The 22,640-nt window shown below is 40.3% G+C and overlaps 1 protein-coding gene across 1 annotated transcript; it reads left to right on the forward strand.

Moving 5' to 3' along the window:
- The first annotated feature begins 89 nt into the window (after nucleotides 1-89).
- dnm3b (dynamin 3b) lies at nucleotides 90-21,173 on the forward strand. The gene is made up of 21 exons (XM_067529382.1): nucleotides 90-367; nucleotides 794-1,107; nucleotides 2,687-2,760; nucleotides 2,946-3,095; nucleotides 3,450-3,653; nucleotides 4,563-4,661; nucleotides 4,875-5,035; nucleotides 5,185-5,327; nucleotides 5,494-5,629; nucleotides 6,243-6,310; nucleotides 7,012-7,150; nucleotides 7,323-7,409; nucleotides 8,270-8,340; nucleotides 8,522-8,576; nucleotides 9,964-10,077; nucleotides 13,691-13,800; nucleotides 16,072-16,186; nucleotides 16,352-16,516; nucleotides 16,895-17,130; nucleotides 17,302-17,475; nucleotides 19,505-21,173. Exons 2-21 carry the CDS (start codon nucleotides 947-949, stop codon nucleotides 19,545-19,547), a joined length of 2,505 nt encoding a protein of 834 aa, XP_067385483.1. The 5' UTR covers nucleotides 90-367; nucleotides 794-946; the 3' UTR covers nucleotides 19,548-21,173.
- Nucleotides 21,174-22,640: the final 1,467 nt, after the last annotated feature.

Consider the following 22,640-nt stretch of genomic DNA (forward strand, 5'->3'; position numbering starts at 1 on the left):
TTTGCCTCGTATTCAATCTTGCGGTTTTCATTGGTCCTCTGCGGCGTCAGTATGGTGTTGGTGCGAGGCGCAGATTCACAATTACGCCGCGGAAAAGGGGAGAGAGGAGGAAAAATGATTAATCTGTCAAAGGCAAATTTGTGTTCGGGATGAAACCGCTCTGACATTCAACAGACTATAGCGAAGCCCACCAGCGCGCACAATTAATGCACAAAGAATTGAGATCTAGCCGATGCACCACCATAGCAGGTGGTGCTTGTATAATCGTCCAGGGTTGTGTTTGCTGCCTGATCTGTGCGTCGTTTCAGCACTGGACAGCGACCGGGACCATCGGGCGCTGCAAACACTGAGGGAATCCTGAGGCGGGGTAGGCTGACAACAGCACAATACCACAACCTGTGATTATGACCGTGGTATTTTAATAGACACTGTTTTCTGTTGTATTCCATCGCGTATCTGCATGCGGCGAACGATGCCACGTTAAGCGTATATTTAGTGCAATTCGTGTTTGATTTGTGAAGCCTTGAGGGCAGGGATTTGTTCACTGTGACTACATGGAGCTTGTGGAGCTGCACTCTGCAAATGTCCTTGAAAGTATAGGCTTCGTGCTCCTCGCTGCTTTATCTGTGTGCGTGTGTTTGTGTGTTCAAGACAAGGAGAGAAAAGGGTGGTGGGGGTTGGGGGTGGTAGGCAACTGCGCAATTGTCTGTCCTTGCCTGTTCACATTTCTCTTTACACCCCCCGCTCTCTCTCTCTCTGACTTTTTTGCTCTCTCTCCCCACCGCTTCCACAGTTGGTCCGACCCTCACTTGGCTCGGGGCAATGCACGGCTAGATGACTTCACTATCAGCAAGCACCGCGGTATCCTGGACTAATATAGCAACATCACAGCCCCCCTTCCTCTGTCTTCATTTGCTGATCTCGAGTCCCTCCGTCTAAAGGCACCATGGGAAACCGTGGCATGGATGAGCTGATCCCGCTGGTCAACAGGCTGCAAGATGCCTTCAGCTCCATTGGCCAGACCTGCAACCTAGACCTGCCGCAGATCGCAGTGGTCGGCGGGCAGAGTGCAGGAAAGAGCTCCGTGCTGGAAAACTTTGTGGGACGGTAAAATTGACCACCAGAAATAGGATAATCCCTTGTCCAGTTAACCTTGAGGATGACATAAGAGGCCCATGGGCCAGTGTCTCTGTGCAGAGTTCAAAACCATCGCTTCCCGGCTCTGAATCACTGATCATGCACCTTGTGATGAGCAGAGACCTCCAGTTATGTTATGTGCAGTATATAGCCTGATTTTAAACACAAAGCTGCGAGGGGCTGTTTTGTGGCCACTGACAGAGCATGGAAGCAGTATTTGGGTTACAGCAGCACTTTGGGGATTCCAACCAATCAGTAACAACTGCAGCCAGGCTCTTTCTCAGTCCTAGAAAATTCCACCACCTAACAGTGTCCACACACCATTCAAAGTGCATTAATATGTGCTGCCTTTGAAATTATAGTATGATATTCTGTGTTGCATAATATAACTGCAAAGACACATTGTTTCATGTAACATTATAGTGTCCTTCAATTGTCTTACACTAAAGAGGTACTAATCACTTAGTCTAGGATTTGCTGAAAAATTGAGTCTTTAGCTTGGATTCATTTAAGACAGCATTTCTTTTGCAACACAGTATTTAAGAAGCCAGGGAATAGCATGTGTGAAAAATTAAAGGGTCTATCCACCATGAAAATTTCATATTACTCATTAAAGAGTGTACTACTCAACAAAAGAAAACAGCTGTAACAGCTTGTCTGTGGCTATGATTTAATCTTAACATTTATGGTGACATCATCTGGGACTTCCTGAGTTATACGCTTGAGATATATAAACAACAGATCTAAATTTAAGAGTGCATCGACTTTGAAGGTGAGGAATTTTACAGATGGTCACAAACAAATAATATGGGATCGTAGGATCCACTGGTTTGTAGTTTAACGCATCTTAGGGACTTATGGAAGTCCAATATAAATTCAGTGGAGCATCTCTTTTAACACCATTTTAATAAGCAAATAGTTGCAGGCAATTTCGTACTCAGTACTGACATATATATGTGCACAGTTTCATAGAAGCATGATTAAGTCCAGTCCTCATAGAGCACTGTGACACTGAGGAATGGTTCATATGTCCAGAATTGGCTCTGTACAGTGCTTAATGGGTAAATTGTGGGCTCTTCAGGTCATCAGGTATTCTTGATGGCTGTCAGGTGTGTACCTTCCTCGCATTCTCACACACTCACGATCACAGGGACCGGAGCCGCTAGGAAATGGTGAACTCATTGTATTTAAATGAGTGTACTTCCTGTCAGGAATGCAGATTTTTATTCTGACCAGTCGTTTATCACGTCTGATTGTTCTGTACTGTTGAAGCACTTTGTTGCAATAGCAGCAGCAGGAGCTGGTGGGTTTTAAAATGGCCCCTACTCCACTCAGAGTTTATTGAACTAGCTTACAGCATACCAGATGAATTGCACTTAAGGCTTTGCAGCAGCTGCCGTGCTATTACAGAGTATGAGAAAAGAATACCTTCAGTTCAGAAAAAAAAACCTCAAGATGACCATATCTTTATGCCACCTATACATACATTACCTACATTCTCTGATCAATGTTTACATATAATGAAATTGAATGGTCTCTGTTTTCTCAGGGACTTTCTGCCTCGTGGATCTGGTATTGTCACTCGCAGGCCCTTGGTCCTGCAGCTTATCAATGCCAGTGCAGGTGGGCTCACAAACATTTACACACTCCCGTTGCTTGCATCCATGCATGCATACACATACTTGCATGTCCCTCTGTTTCCTTTCTAAATTTTACTGCTTTTTTGGGGCTTCTGCTTTTTTCCTCTCAGACACACAGCTCAGCCACAACTAATCTCAGTTATGTATTCCTCCTTTTCATCTTCTCAGAATGGGCTGAATTCCTCCACTGCAAAGGGAAAAAGTTTACAGACTTTGATGAGGTTCGCCAGGAGATCGAGGCAGAGACAGATCGTGTGACAGGGGCCAACAAAGGCATATCTCCCATCCCCATCAACCTGCGGGTTTACTCCCCTCATGGTGTGAAAGCAGTTACTCGGTTTTCCTGCTTTTTCTGTCATGGCATAATAGCATTTTTAATTAGACTTTTAGTAGCTATGAGTTATAATAATCTTGCTCTTTGCATGAAAATAAAGGGGCTTTCCCTGTAGAATTTATAGTAGATGTGGTGCTGCTGGTGTAAGTTTATATATAACCTATAAATTACTGTTGCTAAGTTAAACAGATTTAGATTTATGCATCAACAAAATAAAATGTGTTTTTAGTTAGAGGGTAGGCTCTTATCAGTTATTAAAGACATTCATATTTAAGCTGTTACCTCTAAAATGCAGGCTTTGCCAGTTCTCATTATATTGCATTCCTCTGTTTGTGCAGTACTGAACCTGACTCTCATTGACCTGCCGGGGATCACGAAGGTGCCTGTTGGAGACCAGCCCGCAGACATCGAGCAGCAGATCAGGGACATGATCATGCAGTTCATTACTAGAGAGAGCTGCTTGATCCTAGCTGTCACTCCGGCCAACACCGACCTGGCCAACTCTGACGCTCTGAAACTAGCTAAGGATGTTGATTCCCAGGGTGAGGCGTGGGTGGGGGTGAAGGGATATAGAGAATTGTGGTTTTCATGGTTACTTGGCCATCTTCAACAATGTACTGAGTCTCTAACAGCTGCAGGAATGGAGCTCATTTTCTGACCTTGTGCTTTGAGCTCTCTAAGTGTGAAATCAGACTCTCCCTATGGGGATCAATCAAGTGTCACATTATTATTAGAAACAAGGGGCTGGAAAAAGAAGGATGAGAGGGGTATGAGAGATTCTGGGATGTGGGATGTGGGAAAAGGGCAAGGAGAAAGGAATCAACCTAATGTAATACACAAAGTCTTTCACCTTCAGACAGAGGAGAACAGGATGATGAATAAGGTTGGAGGAGGAAGAGCACCTGGGTGAATGAGTGGGTGGATGGTAGGGTGGCAAATACAAGCAGACAAGGAGAGTGGGTGAGGGAAGAGGGAGAGGATGAATGTTAATGACCATAGATGCTTGGAAATTATGATGACCCAGAAGCAAAGGGGAAGACAGGGAATAAAGGAAAGGAGGAGGTGGCTGCAAAACACAATTAGGACACGATATTATGAAACACAAACTGCAAATCACGAATTCTGGGATTAACCACTCCTGGTTATACTGAAAATAGTAGTCACATACTGCTTTGAGATGAGGTGACCAGATACAATACAAAGGCTATTATCTATTTACTTGATTTTCTTTGTTGTGTGTATCTTGTTCGTGAGTAGAGATGTACTACAGTGTACACATGTGCAAATACACTACTATGTATGCAGGACTATCTTTTATTATTATTTTATTTGTTGGCTTTTTGTTGTTAAAAAAAGGAATCCAATGGTGAAAAAAGTCTATGTATGTCGATACGTTTCAATATTTCTACTACCTTCTTCCTTATACTTTGACTTTTTGATGCTTTTACCAGGTCTGAGAACTATTGGAGTGATCACCAAGCTGGATTTGATGGACGAGGGCACAGACGCCCGAGATGTCCTGGAGAACAAGCTGCTGCCACTGCGAAGAGGTGTGTGTTTGTTATTGTGTGAGCTGTGCCGAGTCTCTTTTTGTAGTTTTTCCTCTTACAACCTTTCACTTTAGATATATCTTCTCTGTGCTCTTACAGCATTCAATAACTCTGTTCTTGCTTCTTTGTTTATTTCAACCATATTATTGCCACACTTGTCTCCCATGATTATCAATCATAATTTTTTCTGCATTTATGTTTATCTATTCCCAGGTTATATTGGAGTGGTGAATCGCAGTCAGAAGGACATCGACGGAAAGAAAGACATCAAAGCAGCTTTGGAAGCAGAGAGAAAGTTCTTTTTTTCCCACCCTTCTTACAGGCACTTGGCTGATAAAATGGGCACTCCACACCTGCAGAAAGTCCTCAACCAGGTGATCACAGATTTATTCCTAGTACTGTCACTATTTTGATTGTAAAATAGCCAAATACTCTATAGCCAAAATACTAGTAACAAAATCTACCTATTCATGGACCTAGTAAATAACTATATATGTTTCATTTTGATGTTTTGTCTCTATAGCAATTGACCAACCACATCCGGGACACCCTACCAGCTTTCCGCAGTAAGCTCCAGTCCCAGCTGTTGGCTCTGGACAAGGAGGCTGAGGAATACCGGGGATACCGACCTGATGACCCATCTCGCAAAACCAAGCAGCTGTTGCAGTCAGTACCCGATATTTTCTCATAACAACAGTATTTACGAGAGATTAATTTCATGGAAAATATGTACAGTAAAGCATTTCTTTTTTCTCCTTGCTCCTTTCCTCAGCTTACATTTTACACATCAGAAGTGACTCTTGGTCTTGTTTTCATTGTTTTCGTGTCTCAGGATGGTGCAGCAATTCTCTGTGGACTTTGAGAAGAGAATTGAGGGTTCAGGGGATCAGGTGGACACGGTGGAGCTGTCTGGTGGAGCAAAAATCAACCGTGTCTTCCACGAGCGTTTCCCCTTTGAACTAGTCAAGGTGAAATGTTGCACAAACAAGAACACAGAAGAACAAGAGAAGAAATATGCTTCCAATATTTGACCTGTTTCATATAGAATTGTTTAGTTATAGGGTCAGTAAGTTCGCAGCAGGGAGATTGTTTACTTTAGTCAAAATACATTCGGCTTCATAGACCTTAATGTCTCTTGTGTCAAGACTGTCTGATTTCTTAGACAATCCTGACACAGGAAGCAGCACAGCGGGAAGTCAGTGATTGTAATTGAAAGGTAATTTTTTTCCAAGTGTAAAGTAGAATACATGTCTAAATCCACAGACAGACAGACAGACACTTTTCTATTGTCATCAGTTTTCTTTATCTGTCCTGACTCCTTTTAACCTCCCACACAAATAATAGTCGATCTGTCCAATCTGTCTTTTCTCTTGAATGAACCCCAAGTAGCTTTACTGTAATCAATTCCTCAAACTTGTTAAACAAATTCAGATTTTGCTGCTATTTTGTCTCTCAGAGATTTTTCTTTTTTGGGGGATGTCTGCAGAACCGTCTCTCACTCTGTCTCTAATTTAATAGATATTTAAAAAATCTTTCCTATCACTATCCACCATTAAAAAGTTTCTTCTCTGTTGGCCTCAGATGGAGTGTGATGAGAAGGAGATGCGTCGTGAGATCAGTTATGCCATCAAGAACATCCATGGTATCAGGTAAAATCAGATTTTTTTTCCGCATACCCAACTGCTTAGTCCCACAGCCATGTCTTCTCTTTGTAAAAGTGGTGTCTGCATACTTGTCAGAAAATTCATTCATCTGAGTTTTCATCACCACCACCGTGCCCAGCATTAATGTTATAGTAAACTCACTGTACTGAATTACTGTAATAGCATTCTGTACTTCTTGCTTATTGACATTAAAAAAGTTAGAAATACAGATTACAGCCAGTGACAAAAACAGCAATCCTATTTCCCTGGTATGGTTAACATCACAGCAGAAAAACAAACTAAAAATACAGATCTTTGAATTTGGTTTGCCAACAGCCTAAGAAAAGTTAGTTTGGTTTGGATGGGAATTTATGGATAAGGAGGAGCATGTTGTCTGTCTTTCTTCTTTTCTTTTTTAATTACAAACCGGCCTCTCAGTGTGTTTCTTCACTGATTCAGCAGCGGTTAGCCACCTAAATCAAAAATATTGCCACCCAAGTCAAAATCCTTCAAAAAAACAGTACCAGCTTCAATAATACAATAGCAGTTTTATCAAATTAGTAAAAATGTTGCCAATGACCAATATTCTCCAGGAATCTGTAGGGTACTACCACCATAGTATATGTATAGTGTTTAATCTAAAGTATGTATACATGTATTAATAGCTATTTCATCACCTCTTTTCTCTCCTTTTTTGTGGACTTCAGGACTGGACTTTTCACCCCAGACATGGCATTTGAAGCCATTGTAAAGAAGCAGGTCATAAAGCTAAAGGAGCCCTGTGTCAAGTGTGTGGACATGGTCATCCAGGAACTGATTAACACTGTCCGCCAGTGCTCTAACAAGGTGCCTCATAATGTAACACTAGCTAGATCATTGAGGTTGAAAAACTGATGTAATAGGCAGTAAAAAAAGGAGGACATTTCAACTTGTGTTTGCATTTAGATTTGGTTTTGTAGTAGTCATTAGTTACATTTAGTATGTGGAAGGAGTGGTAAATGGTGCGACATTTTTTCAGTTGGAATGCTTCCCGAGACTGCAGGAAGAAACTGAGAGAATTGTGACTTCTCATATCCGAGACAGAGAGAGTCGGGCCAAGGATCAGGTAACAAGGTTTTTTAATCATGGACATACACATTTGTTAAGAAGGTCTGTAACATACAGTATACTTACAGCATAGGCCTATACATAATATACATTCTTTAAATGGAGAGATTTACCGTATGTCTGTCATTGTAATGTTACCGAATTAAAATAAGGTACTAAGCATCCAAAGATATTCCTATTTATATAGGCAAAAATGAAAGAAATAATAAGATTTTTGGGGAACACACTTTATTTATCTTGTGTTGGCTACTATTCTTGTGTTTGTATGCTTAAAATGAAGCGGCAGACAGAAGCTACAATTAGCTTAGCTTAGCAAACAGACTGCACGAACGAGGTGTAACTTATTTTTATTAGTATTATTTTTAATTTATTTAGATACTGTTACAAGGAACAAGGGGGAAAAAGGATGAAAAAACACTGGACAGGTAACCTTTAAAGACAAGAATAGCAAACTAAACAACTTGGATAATGTCGATGCACAAAAACTCTAAGGAGGTTTAACTTAGCTAGCCTAACTCTGTCTGAAGGAAACAAAGTGCAACCATTAGCACTTCTAAAACTAACAAATGTACATTCTACGTAGTCTTTTTTTTAACCCATAGGAAAATGTCTGGTTTTATTTGTGGTTTTATTTATGCTGTTTCTAGTGTTTTGCTAATTTAGATTAATTGCACCTTGTGACTCTGCCAAATAAATATACAGTATAATAACTATCAATCTTTTCATCTAACTCTCAGGAGTAAATTGAAAAAGCATTATCATCAAAACGTTATTTGCAAAATGTTTTCTCTCAAGAATGATTAATACACACTTCACATTAATTGCTTTATTTATTCATGTGTGCGTGTGCTTTTTTAGGTTCTTCTGTTGATTGATATCCAGCTCTCTTACATCAACACTAACCATGAGGACTTCATTGGCTTTGCTAAGTAAAGATTCCTTATCCTTATGACCCACAACTATACATCACGTATAATTGAACACATCAGGCTAGCAAAAAAAATGTGTTTTATTTTATTCTTGTTATCTTGTGTGTCTTCCTCCTTCACCTTTTTCACCCAATTTTCCTTTCTTTCCTGTCATCTCTGTTTTGTTGTTTCTCCACCACAGCGCGCAGCAGAGGAGCAGTCAGACTAATAAGAGCCAGAGCTCAGCAGGAAATCAGGTGAGCATTTGTCTAGTCTTGTGTGTCATGCACAAATTATGGAGCACAGGTTCAAGGCAGTGCTGCTCACTACCCACACAGTGGCAGAATGGCTACTGCAGAGAGAATACAAAGACAACGATATTGCAAATAGATCTGATGCAATATGTCTCTTTCATTTGCATACGCTTTATGTTTCATACATTGTGCCTTTTGTTTTTGTAGTTTTTACTGTTATTATTTTCAGGCATGATGTATAATGTTTAGTGGGGCACCACTTGTGTACAGTGCTTTTGGTTTTTGGTTCTATTAATTTATGCCACCACCACAGGTGTTGTTGTTGAGACATTTCCCTTTGTTTAAACCCCTCCTGTGTCATCAAGGTGCCACTTTGTATTTCATCCCTATCATCCTTAGTGAGAATCTCAGCTGCCCTCTTATATGTGTCTGTAGGTGAGTATTGCACATTGTGGGTTGTGGTTTGCTATTTCATTTGTGCCTGCAGTAACACTTCTGCCCATTGTGTGGTGCTCTCCAGCACTGCTGCTTTAGGACCTGTCATGTTTTTTTTTCTGTGCTGACAGGTCCAGAATGGCAACTTTCTGTAGCTGTGTAGGCTCCTGCTGGGCAGAGGCATTTTCCTAAAGACAGATTGCACTAGAAAGATTGTAATGTTTTACTGCTACAGGGTGTCTGAAACCCCTACATTCCTTCCTGTTGCAGGCCTCTTCTCCTCCCGCGTCAGGCCTGATTGTAAGAGCTTTCCGGCCGTTTTTAACACCCACTCCACCCACTAAGACTTTAAGGGGTTGCCAACTAGACAAAAAAATTTAAAAAATTAAAATGATCCCTGGTTTAGGATTTGTCATTATCTATCTACATAAATCATTAAAAATTAAATATGTTTAATATTTGCTTTATTGTCCTTTGATTGATCCAGGCACCAAACAGCTCTCTCCTTTGTACCTGTTACTGACAGGCTTTGTAATGATTTGGGTAACCTCCTTAGTGAGTCTTAGCCAGTGCAAGACTGACAGTAATCTAACCTAATAATCACTTGGCACTGTGCCCACAGGCCTGTTTGTGTAGGGCTTGTAGGGTTAATACACCTAACACAAACACACACGCTTTATTGTGTGCTTGAGGCACTTAACACAGTGGTCACTTAACAAGCTAACACGGGGGTCTGCTTGTGGCATTGTTCCTTGACGGCACTGAGAGTCACTTGCTAGGCGCTGATTGAGTCACAATTGAGACACAATGACACACGTAACCTGACCTTCACACACACTCCAGTTCATGCATTGATGGTTTTAACTCCTGTTGTCTATTTTCTTTTTAATATGTGTTTGATCTTTTGTTTTACATTGCTGACATTAGTGACTACCTGACCTTACCCTTCCTTCAGGTTATCCGCAAAGGCTGGCTGACCATCAACAACATCAGCATCATGAAGGGAGGAGCCAAGGAGTACTGGTTTGTGCTGACAGCTGAGAGCCTCTCCTGGTTCAAGGATGATGAGGTGAGTTTAAAATTATTTTCTTAATAATAACAACAAATCAAATGTGCATTGTAAGGGGGGGTTGCTCATCGTGATGACAACTTTAAAGAGTCATAACAGTCATTGTTTTGGTAACCTGGCCTGCAACTGTTTTGATTCAATCTCACGCTCATAGTGTTGCAGCTTAAACACATTTTTATGTATTGCACTCTTATTGTCAGGCAAATCAAATAAGACAGTTTGGTATTATGTACAATGGAACCAGAAACCAATTTAATACATATCAGTATTAGATGTTTTTTAAGCATAATTTTATTTCATTTTTTCTGTAATCATCAATAGTAAAAAGACAAATACCAGCACACTGGTTCTGTAAGGAAACAGACGATTTCCATTGACAGGAGCAGCATTTGATCCATCCTGATGGCTTTTTTGGCAGGCTGATGTCTATCTGCCTGTCTGTGCCTGCTGTACAGGTTGGAGGATATTCTGCACAGCAAGTGTAGATAGGCAGACAAACTGCAACTCCTTCAGCCAGTTGGTATTGTTGCTGCTTTTTTGTTTGTTTATTGGACCTTGTTTAGTCTTCTGCCAGGGTACAGTCCCACGACAGATACAAAGAGTAGAACATTTTAGCAAAATGAAATCTGAACAAACATGTTCCTTCATCATCATCACCATGATGAAGCAGTTTACTCTATGAATTACGTATGTGGAGAGTTTGGCCACAAATCTGTCATTCCCTGCTTTTTTTCATTCATCTATTCCTTTGTCTTGGAGTTTCCCCTCTTTTCTCTCTTTATGCTCTCCCCATCTCTTTCTATTGGGAGTTTAAGGATTTGCTTCTTCTTTGCAAATTTGGAACAGTCCCAGTTCCAACCAAATGTTCACTCACAGAAACCCAAAAATATATGAAAGCACATTCAGCTCTTAGACAGCACATGGGCTGCACAGCACCGTGCAGATTGTCATTTGATACGTCAGTGTGGTAATGTAGGAAATTATAGACTCTGCTGGCTTCGCCTTGTATATTTCTGTTCTACACTCCATGAACTTTCTATAGTCACATATGTGTGCATGTGCAAATGCATTGAAGCACATGCACACACATGCACGCCCTCCTCCCTCTCTTGGTTTGGTTGGCAGTTCCTTTGGAACTGCTTAGTTTCTTGGCAAGAAACCCGTAAGTTTTAAATACAAACATCGTCTTCCAGTGTTTCTGGCAGAGAGAAACCCCTCTGTTAAATATCAGTACCCCTCTTTTTATTGCTGACCTTTATCTTCATATGCAGCTACCAGTTTATGACAAGTTTTGTCCATATATTTCTCTTGCAAAGCTGCATGTCAATTCTGTCTTTTCGTACTTTCATCAGAAAGCACAATGTATGAGTTTAAACAAACAAACACTAAATACCAAATTTAAATGTAAAACTTCCTACATGCACATGTGCTATATCCTGTTTTTTTGCCAATGTGGTTCTTGAACCATCTGCAAAACACTTTTTCCAGCTTTTGCAATTATTTGATGCCATAGCAATTTAGAATAAATACGTGTTACTATGGCTTAAGTCTTCCAAGTCCACTTGGCCACCCACTGGAATAACTTCACTGGAGGTGTCTGACTGCATTTTCAAACTCCACTTGATTGATTGGCCCGTCGTTCCTTTGGCCTGTGTTTGCTGCTTTGCAGCCACATTTGCTCCTCCCCCTTCCAGTGGACCACATCTTCATCCAAGCACCAGGCTGGCAATCACTACACTTACTCATTCATGCTATAAATTATGATTATATGAGCTCCTTATTTTGTGAGTTTTTCCTTTAAATCTTTTATCACTCCGGCTCGACATTCAGATTACACCTTTTTTTTATCACAGCGATTTGTCAAATCTTCAGCTAGTGTTGAAAACTTGTGATATGTTTATTCCAAAAAGAAGTGAAAAGGAAGTGGTGAGTGTTAGAATGCACGTAGGACAAAATACAGATACATACAAAAATGAAATACAGACAACAAATGGATTAAAGTAGCAAAGGATGAGGAGGAAGCAACAGATGCAAAAAACACACATCTTGGAGACCTGAAATGCCAACACAGAGAGATAAAGAGCGACACAGAAAGACAGACTGACAGAAGAGGGTCCATGCCCAGTCTAACCAATGTGCAGACTACTGTACACCAGTATGACAATGAACAGGTAGTCTGAACACTGGGTGGACGAAGCTGGAGTTAAGAGCCAGGCCTTGTGTGCTGTTTTCTGCCATTCCAGATGCTTGTGGTTCTTTCGTCTGTGCCCTCCCTTGGCCCCTCTCCATTTTGGCAGCAAGGATCCCATCTTTTCAAAAGCCCCTCGAAACTGCATTTCATCTGGTCCATGTTTGCAGCGTTCCCCAGCTGTCTGGTGTGCGTCTCTTGGCTTGTCTATTTGTTTTGGTTGACGTTTCCCGTCGCGGTCCATTTTGGTCACGCTGGCCATGAAGAGTATCCAGCCTTGACGTGGCATATTCGCTCAGACGACTGGGACAGACTGGCTGCACGTTCAGGGAGGGAGTATTACAAAAAAGAGGGAAAGAGAGAGACGAGGGGGGAGTAAGTGAGTGAGAAAGAGAGAGGAATAGAGAGGAAGAGGGAGGTGACCTGTGCGACCATATATGGGCCGCAGTGACCCCTTGGGGAATACACCACAGAAGGGTCTGCTGAGGTTTCTTGTCTTCTCTTCTTCTTCTGTCCTCATTGCCTTTAATTCTTACCTGCAACCATCTACCACTGCTTTCCAGGCCGTAAGTCCAGATGTGGGCTTTCTTCGGTAAATCTTTTGCAAATCCACTTTTATGTTTCTTCTTGTTGGTCTCTCCTCCTCCAAAGCCCGCCATCTCTCTAGCTTCTCCCTCCTTCCCTGGTTCTCTGTGTGCTGCTAAGCACTACCAGATGTTGAGTTTTAACGCCAGGCTGTCATTTAATCTCTCTCGCTCTCACTCTCTCTCCCTCCTTCTTCTTCTTCCAAAAAAAAAAAAGAAATCAGACAGGAAGTGGGCCCCTCTGGAATGGAAAGAAAAAATATTGAAAAAATATAGAGTGGGAGGGATAAAGGAAAAAAGACAGAGTTAAAAAAGATTAGTTTCTAAGAGTTTCTAAGCTTTTTTTGAATCTGTCGGAGCCTGTATCACAGGAGATGAACATTATATTTGAGCAGTGTATCTGGAACTCCAGTGCTTTTATATATCTGCATTTTCCGAGTCTTTATCACAGCCAGAGTTTCCTCTGTCTTAAGCTTCCAGCTCTCCCCGGCAAAACGCACCGTGAAGAACGGTTGTGTCTTGACCCACTCTGTAATGACTTCCACATGTGCTCGCCTTCTCCCTTTTCTTCTTCTGTTTCTGCTTCCCCTTCCCCACCCACTCCCCCCTGCCTCCCACATTTACTTCTCCCCCATTCCTCCTCCCTCCTGTCACCCCTTACACTCTCTGCTTACCCACACTCTCCCTCTTTAAAAGCTACACCTTTCTGTTACCAACATCATATAATGCAATTCTTTGTGGCAACATCACTGTGCAACATATCAGAGAATAACAATGGAAGAGAGTTGTGTTATTCATCAGAGGGTTCCTGATCCGTACCTTCTGTTTTCCTCATTCACAGGAGAAGGAGAAAAAGTACATGCTCCCATTGGACAACCTGAAGGTCCGCGATGTGGAGAAGAGTTTCATGTCTAGCAAGCACATATTCTGCATTTTTAACACGGAGTCAAGGTCAGCTGTAGTATCTAAACATTTTTTTAGCTTATGTGATTGCAAATCAAACACGTTTTTTTGATAGCAACCGCATGGAGTAGATGGAGTTAGAGAGTTCAAGGCCTGTGTGCTGCTGCAGCAGCTGAAATGTGTTTTGGATTATGTGTTATGTACAGTATATATCTATGCATGTGTGTATAAAAGCTGGCTGGACAAAACTGAAAGTTTTTTCAAAAGCTCTACATCTTAGTTTCTGAAGTCTGTCATCTTAGGACTGTAAAATTATATTTAAAAAATACCAGACCCTTCATATTTAACTATTGCATGAAATTGTTTGACAAAACAGGGATCCTTGAAGTTCTTGATGTTGTAAAAAGCTGGTTACTCTGATAGGATAGTAACCTACCCATTACATAGTCTGTCTGTGTAAAATGATTAGTATTATGCCTGAAATTTCAGTAATTGTTGCAGAAACGTGAGTCAGTTTCTTAATCCCATTCTTGACTCAACACCTAAAAATGGGGTAAACAACAAAATATCTCACATGAAAGAGATCACATAACCTAACATACTGTCGACACTTCCAGATGTCAGCGTTTATTCATTTTATTGTACAACTGGCATTGCCAGAAAAAGGACTGTGGGAGTGCTTCAGAATAACTGGTTGTGCCACATCTGTTTGTTTCTACATCACAGAATAGATAAATACAGCTTAAACCACCTGGTGGTTTTAATGTTGGGGCTGATCATTGGATTGGAAGATTTTATACTCAGTACAAGACAAGTTGTTTGTCTTATTGTGGTGATAATAAATGTCTCAGAACAACATCTGTATCTGAAGCAATATTGTTCTGCTGGCATTTTATCAAAAAGTTCAGATTAAATTATTCCAGCAAATGCACAGTCATGCAGGACATATGTCAATAACTTCTATTTGAGATGTGAAGGTGTCCAGAGTGCAGTGCTGTTATTTGTGACTATACAGCTGATGTTGTCATGTTTTAAAGTACAGTACCTAAAGTACAAGTACAGTTATTTTAACTGTAGTATTTCATAGTGAGAGAATAGAATTGCAAAACAACAGATGTCATAATCACGAGAACACTCTACATCTCTCTCACTCTCTCTCTAATCGGTCTAGTATCTGTGTTTGTGCCAAATGACAGATCCAGTAAATAATTCGACCGAGAGAGAACGCAAATCCAGCAATGTCTGCGTCCAAAATGATTTAAGAGAGGAGAGAAAAAACGTTGTGATAAAAAGCAAAGGAGATTGTCCAGAATGCCTACTTTACCCCACACTTCTGTCCAACCTGCTTCAATGCTGACATGTTTCAAGGATTTTTAGGCTCCTCACCTATCTTAACTTTAAAAACACCTGAGTCACCTGATATAGAAGCAAGGATCAAAGTGTTCATGAAGCAGTAGCCTTGAAACTGCAGGTATAAAATCATACCAAAAAAGAGAAAATATATTGTAACCTAGTTTTCAACATTGTTATCTTTTACTACAAAGTCCTTTTTTCTGCAGGTAACAGAAAATACTCAGATAAACACAGAGGTCACAAAACAATAGGCTACCGGTCTAAAAACAGCTGCACATGGCTAATTGCTATAAAACTACATGAGCACATTGCTAATTTGCACACTTTGTAAATCTTAATAAGAAATTCTACATATTTCAACAAAAATGAACCAAAGACAGCTGTAGCATCCCTGCAAGTCCTTCTGTTGTCATTATCCTTTAAGCCCATCCCTGTTCTGTCTAAATGTCCTGGGCATAAACAGCAGCTTTTAAACTTACCATTGATATTTTTTGCAGCAGCTGGACCACTGAGTCTTGACCGACTAGTCACACTGCTCATAACACACACACCAAAAACTAAGTCTCTAGCAACTTTCTCTCAGCATTAGCCAGCTGTGCCTGGCAGATATATTTTGATAAACACAATTTGTAATTTGTTACATTGCTTTTAACAAAAGCTGTTTTTAGGCTATAGATGAGCTATAACTAAAACCTAACTCTGGTGGCTGTTTGGGTGTACTAGACACGCACAGTCGGGCACCACAGTAGCTGAACCACTGTATTAAACATTTTTGTCACAATGGGGAAAATTGTCTACATGATGTCAAATATTTAATATTAAGTTTATTTAGTTAGAATAATTTTTATCAGTTTGTCAGTTAATCTAATGAAATACATACCTGCAAGTTAATCTTTACAACAGTTTGAGTAAAATAGGTTTATGGTGGTGGTTTATGCTCCTAAGTAATGTCTTTTTTCTGTTTAGGAATGTGTACAAGGACAATCGCACCCTGGAGCTGGCCTGTGACTCTCCGGATGATGTGGACAGCTGGAAATCTTCTCTCCTTCGTGCTGGAGTTTATCCTGAGAAGTCCACTACGGTTAGCAGACTCGTTTATTCTCCATGCAATTGTTCATTTATTGTCTGAGTGACAGTTACTTAGATTTGGTTCCTCTGTTCATATATTTAGCAAATCTAATATTTTTTGTAAATGTAGTCCCCCATTTTCTCATGCACCTTGTTGTCACTGTGTCTTCCTCTGTAGTTTGAAAGTGAGACCACCAGTACCTCAGATAACTTCTCCATGGACCCTCAGCTGGAGCGTAAAGTGGAAACCATCCGTAACTTGGTGGACTCATACATGGCTATTGTCAACAAGTGCATCAGGGACCTTATTCCCAAGACCATCATGCATCTCATGATCAACAATGTAAGAAAACATTACCTAAATGGACTGTTTATAGGCAGCTTTCTATTTAATGTTACTGTGTTCAAGTGAAGAAACAATACTAGTAATAAGGTAAAGTGCTTTATTTGACATTATACATACAATGTGTACAACACAATTGCGTCAGATGGAGGATTAGTCCTGATCACTATGGGCCAACCTAACCTGGTCCCTAACACACGTTTTTAGCATTAGCGGAAACCGGAGCACCTGGAGGAACCCTATACGTAACACAGGGAGAACATGCAAACTGTACACACAAAGGCCCTGTCCGGGCCCTGTCCCTGCTATGAAGCAGGAGTGCCAACCACTCTAACACCTTTCTATCCCTAATCTTGTACTTTCTGTCAACACCACTAGGTTAAGGATTTCATCAATGCAGAGCTGTTGGCCCAGCTATATTCTGCAGGAGACCAGAATGCCCTGATGGATGAGTCCCAGGAGCAGGCACAGAGGAGGGACGAGGTGCTGAGGACCCACCAGGCCCTGAAGGAGGCACTGGCCATCATCGGAGATATCTCCACCTCCACCATCACCGTCCCCCTGCCGCCACCTGTTGACACATCCTGGGTGGGAGGCTCTAGTGGTGGTCGAAGGTAAAGTGACATTAAAAGGATTATACATAAGCATACTCTACCTGTTTTAAATAAAAATAAATGCTTATATTATACTTTTTAATTACTTAGATGGTATTTTACTTAAAATATTATAATTATATTCTTTTCCCCCCAATAATAAGTTTGTACTGCATATTTTAACCCCCTCAGATCTCCTCCACCCAGCCCCACTGCCCCAAGGAGAATGTCTTCAGGCCAGCGCCCGGCTCCCAGAGGGGCTCCACCACCACCAAATCGCCCAGGACCCCTGGGGCCCTTCAATAACAGTGCTGACAGTCCTCAGGCTCCTAGTCGCCCAAACAGAGCCCCTCCTAGCATCCCCAGGTTGGTGTAGCAATGGTACAAATTATCTACTGGAAAAACACAAAGCATGCTCGTTTTTTAGTATACATTGAGAATGTTTAATTTTAAATAAGCTACTAGAAATAATTTAATTTTGCCTGAAAGGAAAACTTAAAACGATGATGCAAAAACAAACCCAACATAAGATAATTTGCTTAATCCTGCCAAATCAATGCGTAAGATTGAGAGGATCCAACCTGCAGGATAACATTTAGTTGTGATGGTGTCACACATTTGCCTTCTTGCCAAAATATAAAACTATTAATTTAGAAAACTTGACATTTCTTAGTTTACAATGATAAGAAAGATGCAATTGATGTATATTTTGGCTGTATATTATGCATAATACAGTTGAAACCATTAGTTTACATACACTGTATAAAAAGACCCATCCTTTTTTTTCTCACTGTCTGACATTAAATCAGACTAAACTTTTAAGGTTTTAGGTCAGTTAGGATTACCAAAAGTATTTCTATTTGCTAAATGCCATTAATAAATAGACAGAGAATTTCTTATTACCTCCTTCAAAGTCAGAAATGTATATAGACTTCCTTAGAATTAAGTAGTATTACCTTTGAACTGTATGACTTGGATCAAACTTTTTGGATATCCTTCCACGAGCTTCTCGCAATAGTGTGCTATAATTTTCAACCATTCCACTTGACAGAACTGGTGTAACTGAGTCAGGTGTAGGCTGCCTTGCTCGCACACGCTTTTCCAGCTCTGCCCACAAATTCTCTATAGGATTAAGATCAGAGCTTTGTGATGGCCACTCCAAAACATTGACTTTGTTGTATTTAAGCCACTTTGCAACAAACTTTGCAGTATGGCTTAGGGTCATTGTCCATTTGGAAGACCCAACTGCACCCAAGCCTTAACTTCCTGGCTGATGTGTTTGAGATGGTGCTTCAATATTTCTACATAATGTTCTTTCCTCATAATTCCATCTATTTTGTGAAGTGCACCAGTCCCTCGTGCAGCAAAACACCCCCACAACATGATGCTGCCACCACTGTTCTCAGGCTTGCAAGCTTCCACCTCTTTCCTCCAAATGTAACGATGGTCATCAATTTTAGTCTCCTCAGACCACAGGACACATGTCTCCAAATACTAAGGTCTTTGTCCTTGTGTGCATTTGCAAACTGTAATCTGGCTTTTTAATGTTGCTTTTGGAACAATGACTTCTTCCTAGCTGAGTGGCCTTTCAGCCCATGTCAGTACAGGACTAATTTCACTGTGGATAATGACACTCTCTTACCATCTTCAGCCAGCATTTTAACAAATTGTTTTGCTTTTGTCCTGGGATTGATATGCACCAAAGCACGTTCATCTCTGGGACATAAAACCTGTGTCCTTCCTGAGCAGTATGATGGCTGGACAATCCCATAGTGTTTATACTTCCATATAATAGTTTGAACACTGCACCTTCAGGCATCTGGAAATTATACCAAATGTTGAACCTGACTTGTGGAGGTCCTGATACCTTAGATACCTTTCTTTTGATTTTCCATGTTGTCACAAAAGGAAGCAGTGTATTTGATGTGTGCCTTTAAATACATCCACAGGTGTGCCTCAAACTAACTCAAATGTTGTCAATTAACTTATCATGTGCTTTCAATGCCACAAAATCACATCTGGACTTTTCCAAATTGTTTAAAGGGATAGTGATGTTAGTGTATGTAAACTTCAGGCTTTGAAGATAATAATAATAAAAAATCTCTGTCTCATTATTATGGCATTTATCAAATAGAAATCATTTTGGTAATCCTAACTGAAACAAGAAAAGTTTAGTCTGATTTAATGTCAGACAGTGACAAAAAGGTTATGTGTCTTTTTTATGCAGAGTATGTAAGCTTCTGGTTCCAACTGTATGTATTTATCTCTTTTGTATATCATTCAAGACGACATAATCTAGTGAAATCTAAAAACTCTTCTCTTCTTTTCACTTGTCTTCTCATATCTTTTTTGTTCTGTGACACTTTGCTTACATCTCATTCATTCTCTTTCTTAGTCGGCGGCCCCCTCCTTCTCCTACAAGACAAGTCCCACCATAATCATCCAAAGGGGGTGCCTCATACACCTGTCCCCCACCCTCATACACTCCACCTTCCTCTCTTAGCCATGGCTCTGCTGTCCCGGTCTCTCCTTAGTGCAGACACTGAAGTCTTTGACCCCTTTGACCCTCAATTTCCTGCCAGGTGATGATGTCCATATATCTATGTACAATATGGTACTTGTCTTGTGGTGTATGTGTATGTGCGCTTGTTTCTTGCCTGTGATCCAGGTTTGCTTAGCAAATCTATCACCCAGTATCAATCCCTGGAACCTCCCTGACACAAACCCTTCACCAAGTCAGCCACTACCCCCAACTTGCTGCTTCTACATGAAAATATGCTCAGCAGTCATACTGCCCTACTCATTTCAAAATGCAGCATGGCACATAAGCTGCTTTTATTGCATGGGAGTGTGTGTATGTAGAGTGTGTGTGTACGTATGCATATTGGGGGGGAATAATTTGCCTATATGTAGGCTGAGTTTGATTTAGTATTGTATTAATTTATTGTACGATGCCCCCTGCTGTAAATGTTAATTATCAGCTTGATGTTCTCTTAGGAACAGAAGTTGTATTTTAGTATGTGTGTGAATGTATATTTGTGTGTGAGTAAATCTGTGTACATGTGTGTCAGAGTGCGTGAGGACATGTGTGCATGTGTCGTTTGTCTGCACGTTTGTTGCCGTTTCAGTTGTGTTTGTTTTCGTTGGAATCATGATGAATCATTAAACCCTCTGGGGTAAATTTTAATGTTGGACCTTTGTGAGTTGTTCCTGTGTTGTAGTAGCAGCCATAAACACATAGCAAGGCTGAGGAGCACCTTCAATATTCTCTATATGGAAACAGCCTCAATAATGCATTTAATCTTGTCATAGGTGTCTACCTGTGCAGTATCAATGGTCAAGCTGTGACCATTACAACCTTAAGCTCCAATTCAGATTCTAGGGATGAGATGGAACTTAACACTTAAAAAAAAAAAGTCACTACCTAACATGACAAGTTCCTCCACAAATGAACAATGCACATGCATTTACGTACATGTTTCCATTTAGCCTTTTTCTCAGGTTTGAAACATGCAACTTCATGCATATCACAAACTAGCACTGTTTGTCTCTTATCAACTCTTCTAGCTTCTCTTATTTCCTCTTTTCATAACCACTGAAGCCAGGTAGTCAGCATCTGCATCAGAGCTTAAGGTGGTATTGTCAGTGTTTAAGTGCTTCTCTGTCAGTTTGTTATTGTGTGTGTGGGCCCAAAAATGTGTTTTGATGTATATAGGTAATGATAAGGAGACAATGTACCCGTGGACTATAAAGACCTCATTAAGGATCCTAGCGCTTTAATCGTTCTATATGTCTCTATTCACTAAATACTCTCTTTTATCTAATTTAGACTGCCTTACCGGCATGAATTACAACTCTGTATTGCCAAAGCTAAATACAGAAAGAGAATTGTCAAGTTGAATTTAAAAAGTAAATCTGCTAAAGTCTAACAACAGGATGGTTCCCGTTGTAGTGAGATTGTATTATTTAGCAGAGGGCAAACTGTAATGTTACACTTGGGGAATTGCATCAGTTGTTATTTTCTGTGTCTCTGTATTGCGCCTCAATAAACCTCTTCTGCATAATGTAATTGTCAACAGAGTCTTATTGTTTACTTTTACTGGGTTTGAAGTAAAGTATGTTTAGATTTACTCATGCTTCTCACTGCTGTGCAGCAAAACCATGCTGTGCAGAAATATTAATGTCTTAATTAAGTATTTTCAGTATTCCCAGTGTACTGGGCCTATGTGACAAATATCACAGCGATGTGTATAATAGTCTATTTGACATATATCAAAGTTTAGGTATTTAAATTACAATGATAAAGAGGTAAATACTACATTTCACATCTGAACGTGTAATTTAAATTTCCATACTAATTTCTAAAGGTTTCCATACCATAAAACTGAACAGATGAGCTTATCCTCAGCAAAATCAAGTTTTGATAATATTCTTTTGGTGATTTTGCAACTTTTACTTTATTTATCTTTACTCGTGGGAGGGGGCAGTCTCATCAAAACACGTTTCCACTGCAGACCACTTGATGGCAGCAGAGGCCTACTTGAAATGTATAGTAATTTAACTCACCTGCCATAATGGTATATTGACTAGGCTTGAAACTTTTCAGAAATGAATTTTCAATGAACAAAATTGGAATAGACATATACGTTCTTGAGGTTTTTTTTATACCTTTAATTTTTTTCCATTAGCTGTTGAGACGCCTTTCGTGTTATTCAGCCACGAGACGCCACATCTCCGTGACTAAAGTAATATTAATATTATACAGTCAGACTATTTTGTTGTAATGATTAATAATTAATACACATATTTTAAAAACTGACTGCAAAATTAGACGTCTTGTTGATTAAGCGCCACCCACGCGGACGACCACAGTGTAAAAACGAGCGCTTCCACTCCAAGTTTAAACTGCGCAACAGATTTTTCCCTTTTTCATTGGACAGTTGGAAGCTGGTTGTTGGGGGCGGCTAGCATCACACTTCACCCCATAACAACTAAGCTTAGCTATGTTAACAGGAAACAAAAAACTATAGTGATGGCAAGATGAGGCTTCATGAAGCACTGAAGCCTTTCATAAAATTTGTTCACTGAAGGGCAAAGCTTTGTGAGGCTTCATTTGCTCTACTAAGCCATCTACTGGACAAAAATAATTAAACAGGTCAAGCTATTACCATGACAGTCATGGCCATTGCACCGTTGGTTGTGTATACTTTTAAAACTAGTCGTGGGCTGTAATCAAAAGCGTTACCTCTACTTTCCATGATGACATTAAATATGGACCTATATCAATATTTGTGTGTATTTTTCTAAGATTCAATTTTTTTAAATAACAATGGCCGCATAGCAAAATGGACATAATTAAATAGGTGGCGAGGAAAGTGGCTGTGTATTTGTAATTTGGGGAAGCTTTTTTATTCATTTTTGTTCAGAAATACTTTTTCAACAATTGTAGGCAATTTCTCATATTTCGAATGGTTCGCCAAATCGCGCAGCACTTACTGAACCAGTCACGTGGTACGTCACAACGGCCAGGC

Source organism: Channa argus, chromosome 14 (genome assembly GCF_033026475.1).
Source record: "Channa argus isolate prfri chromosome 14, Channa argus male v1.0, whole genome shotgun sequence".
Lineage (NCBI taxonomy): Eukaryota > Metazoa > Chordata > Actinopteri > Anabantiformes > Channidae > Channa > Channa argus.

Bases quoted from the DNA above. Each gene is read 5' to 3' on its own strand.
- dnm3b (XM_067529382.1), top strand. From the start codon at position 947: ATGGGAAACCGTGGCATGGATGAGCTGATCCCGCTGGTCAACAGGCTG. The intron at 2,761-2,945 runs GTGGGCTCACAA...TCATCTTCTCAG, and splicing joins GCTTATCAATGCCAGTGCAG to AATGGGCTGAATTCCTCCAC. The intron at 5,036-5,184 runs GTGATCACAGAT...TTGTCTCTATAG, and splicing joins TGCAGAAAGTCCTCAACCAG to CAATTGACCAACCACATCCG.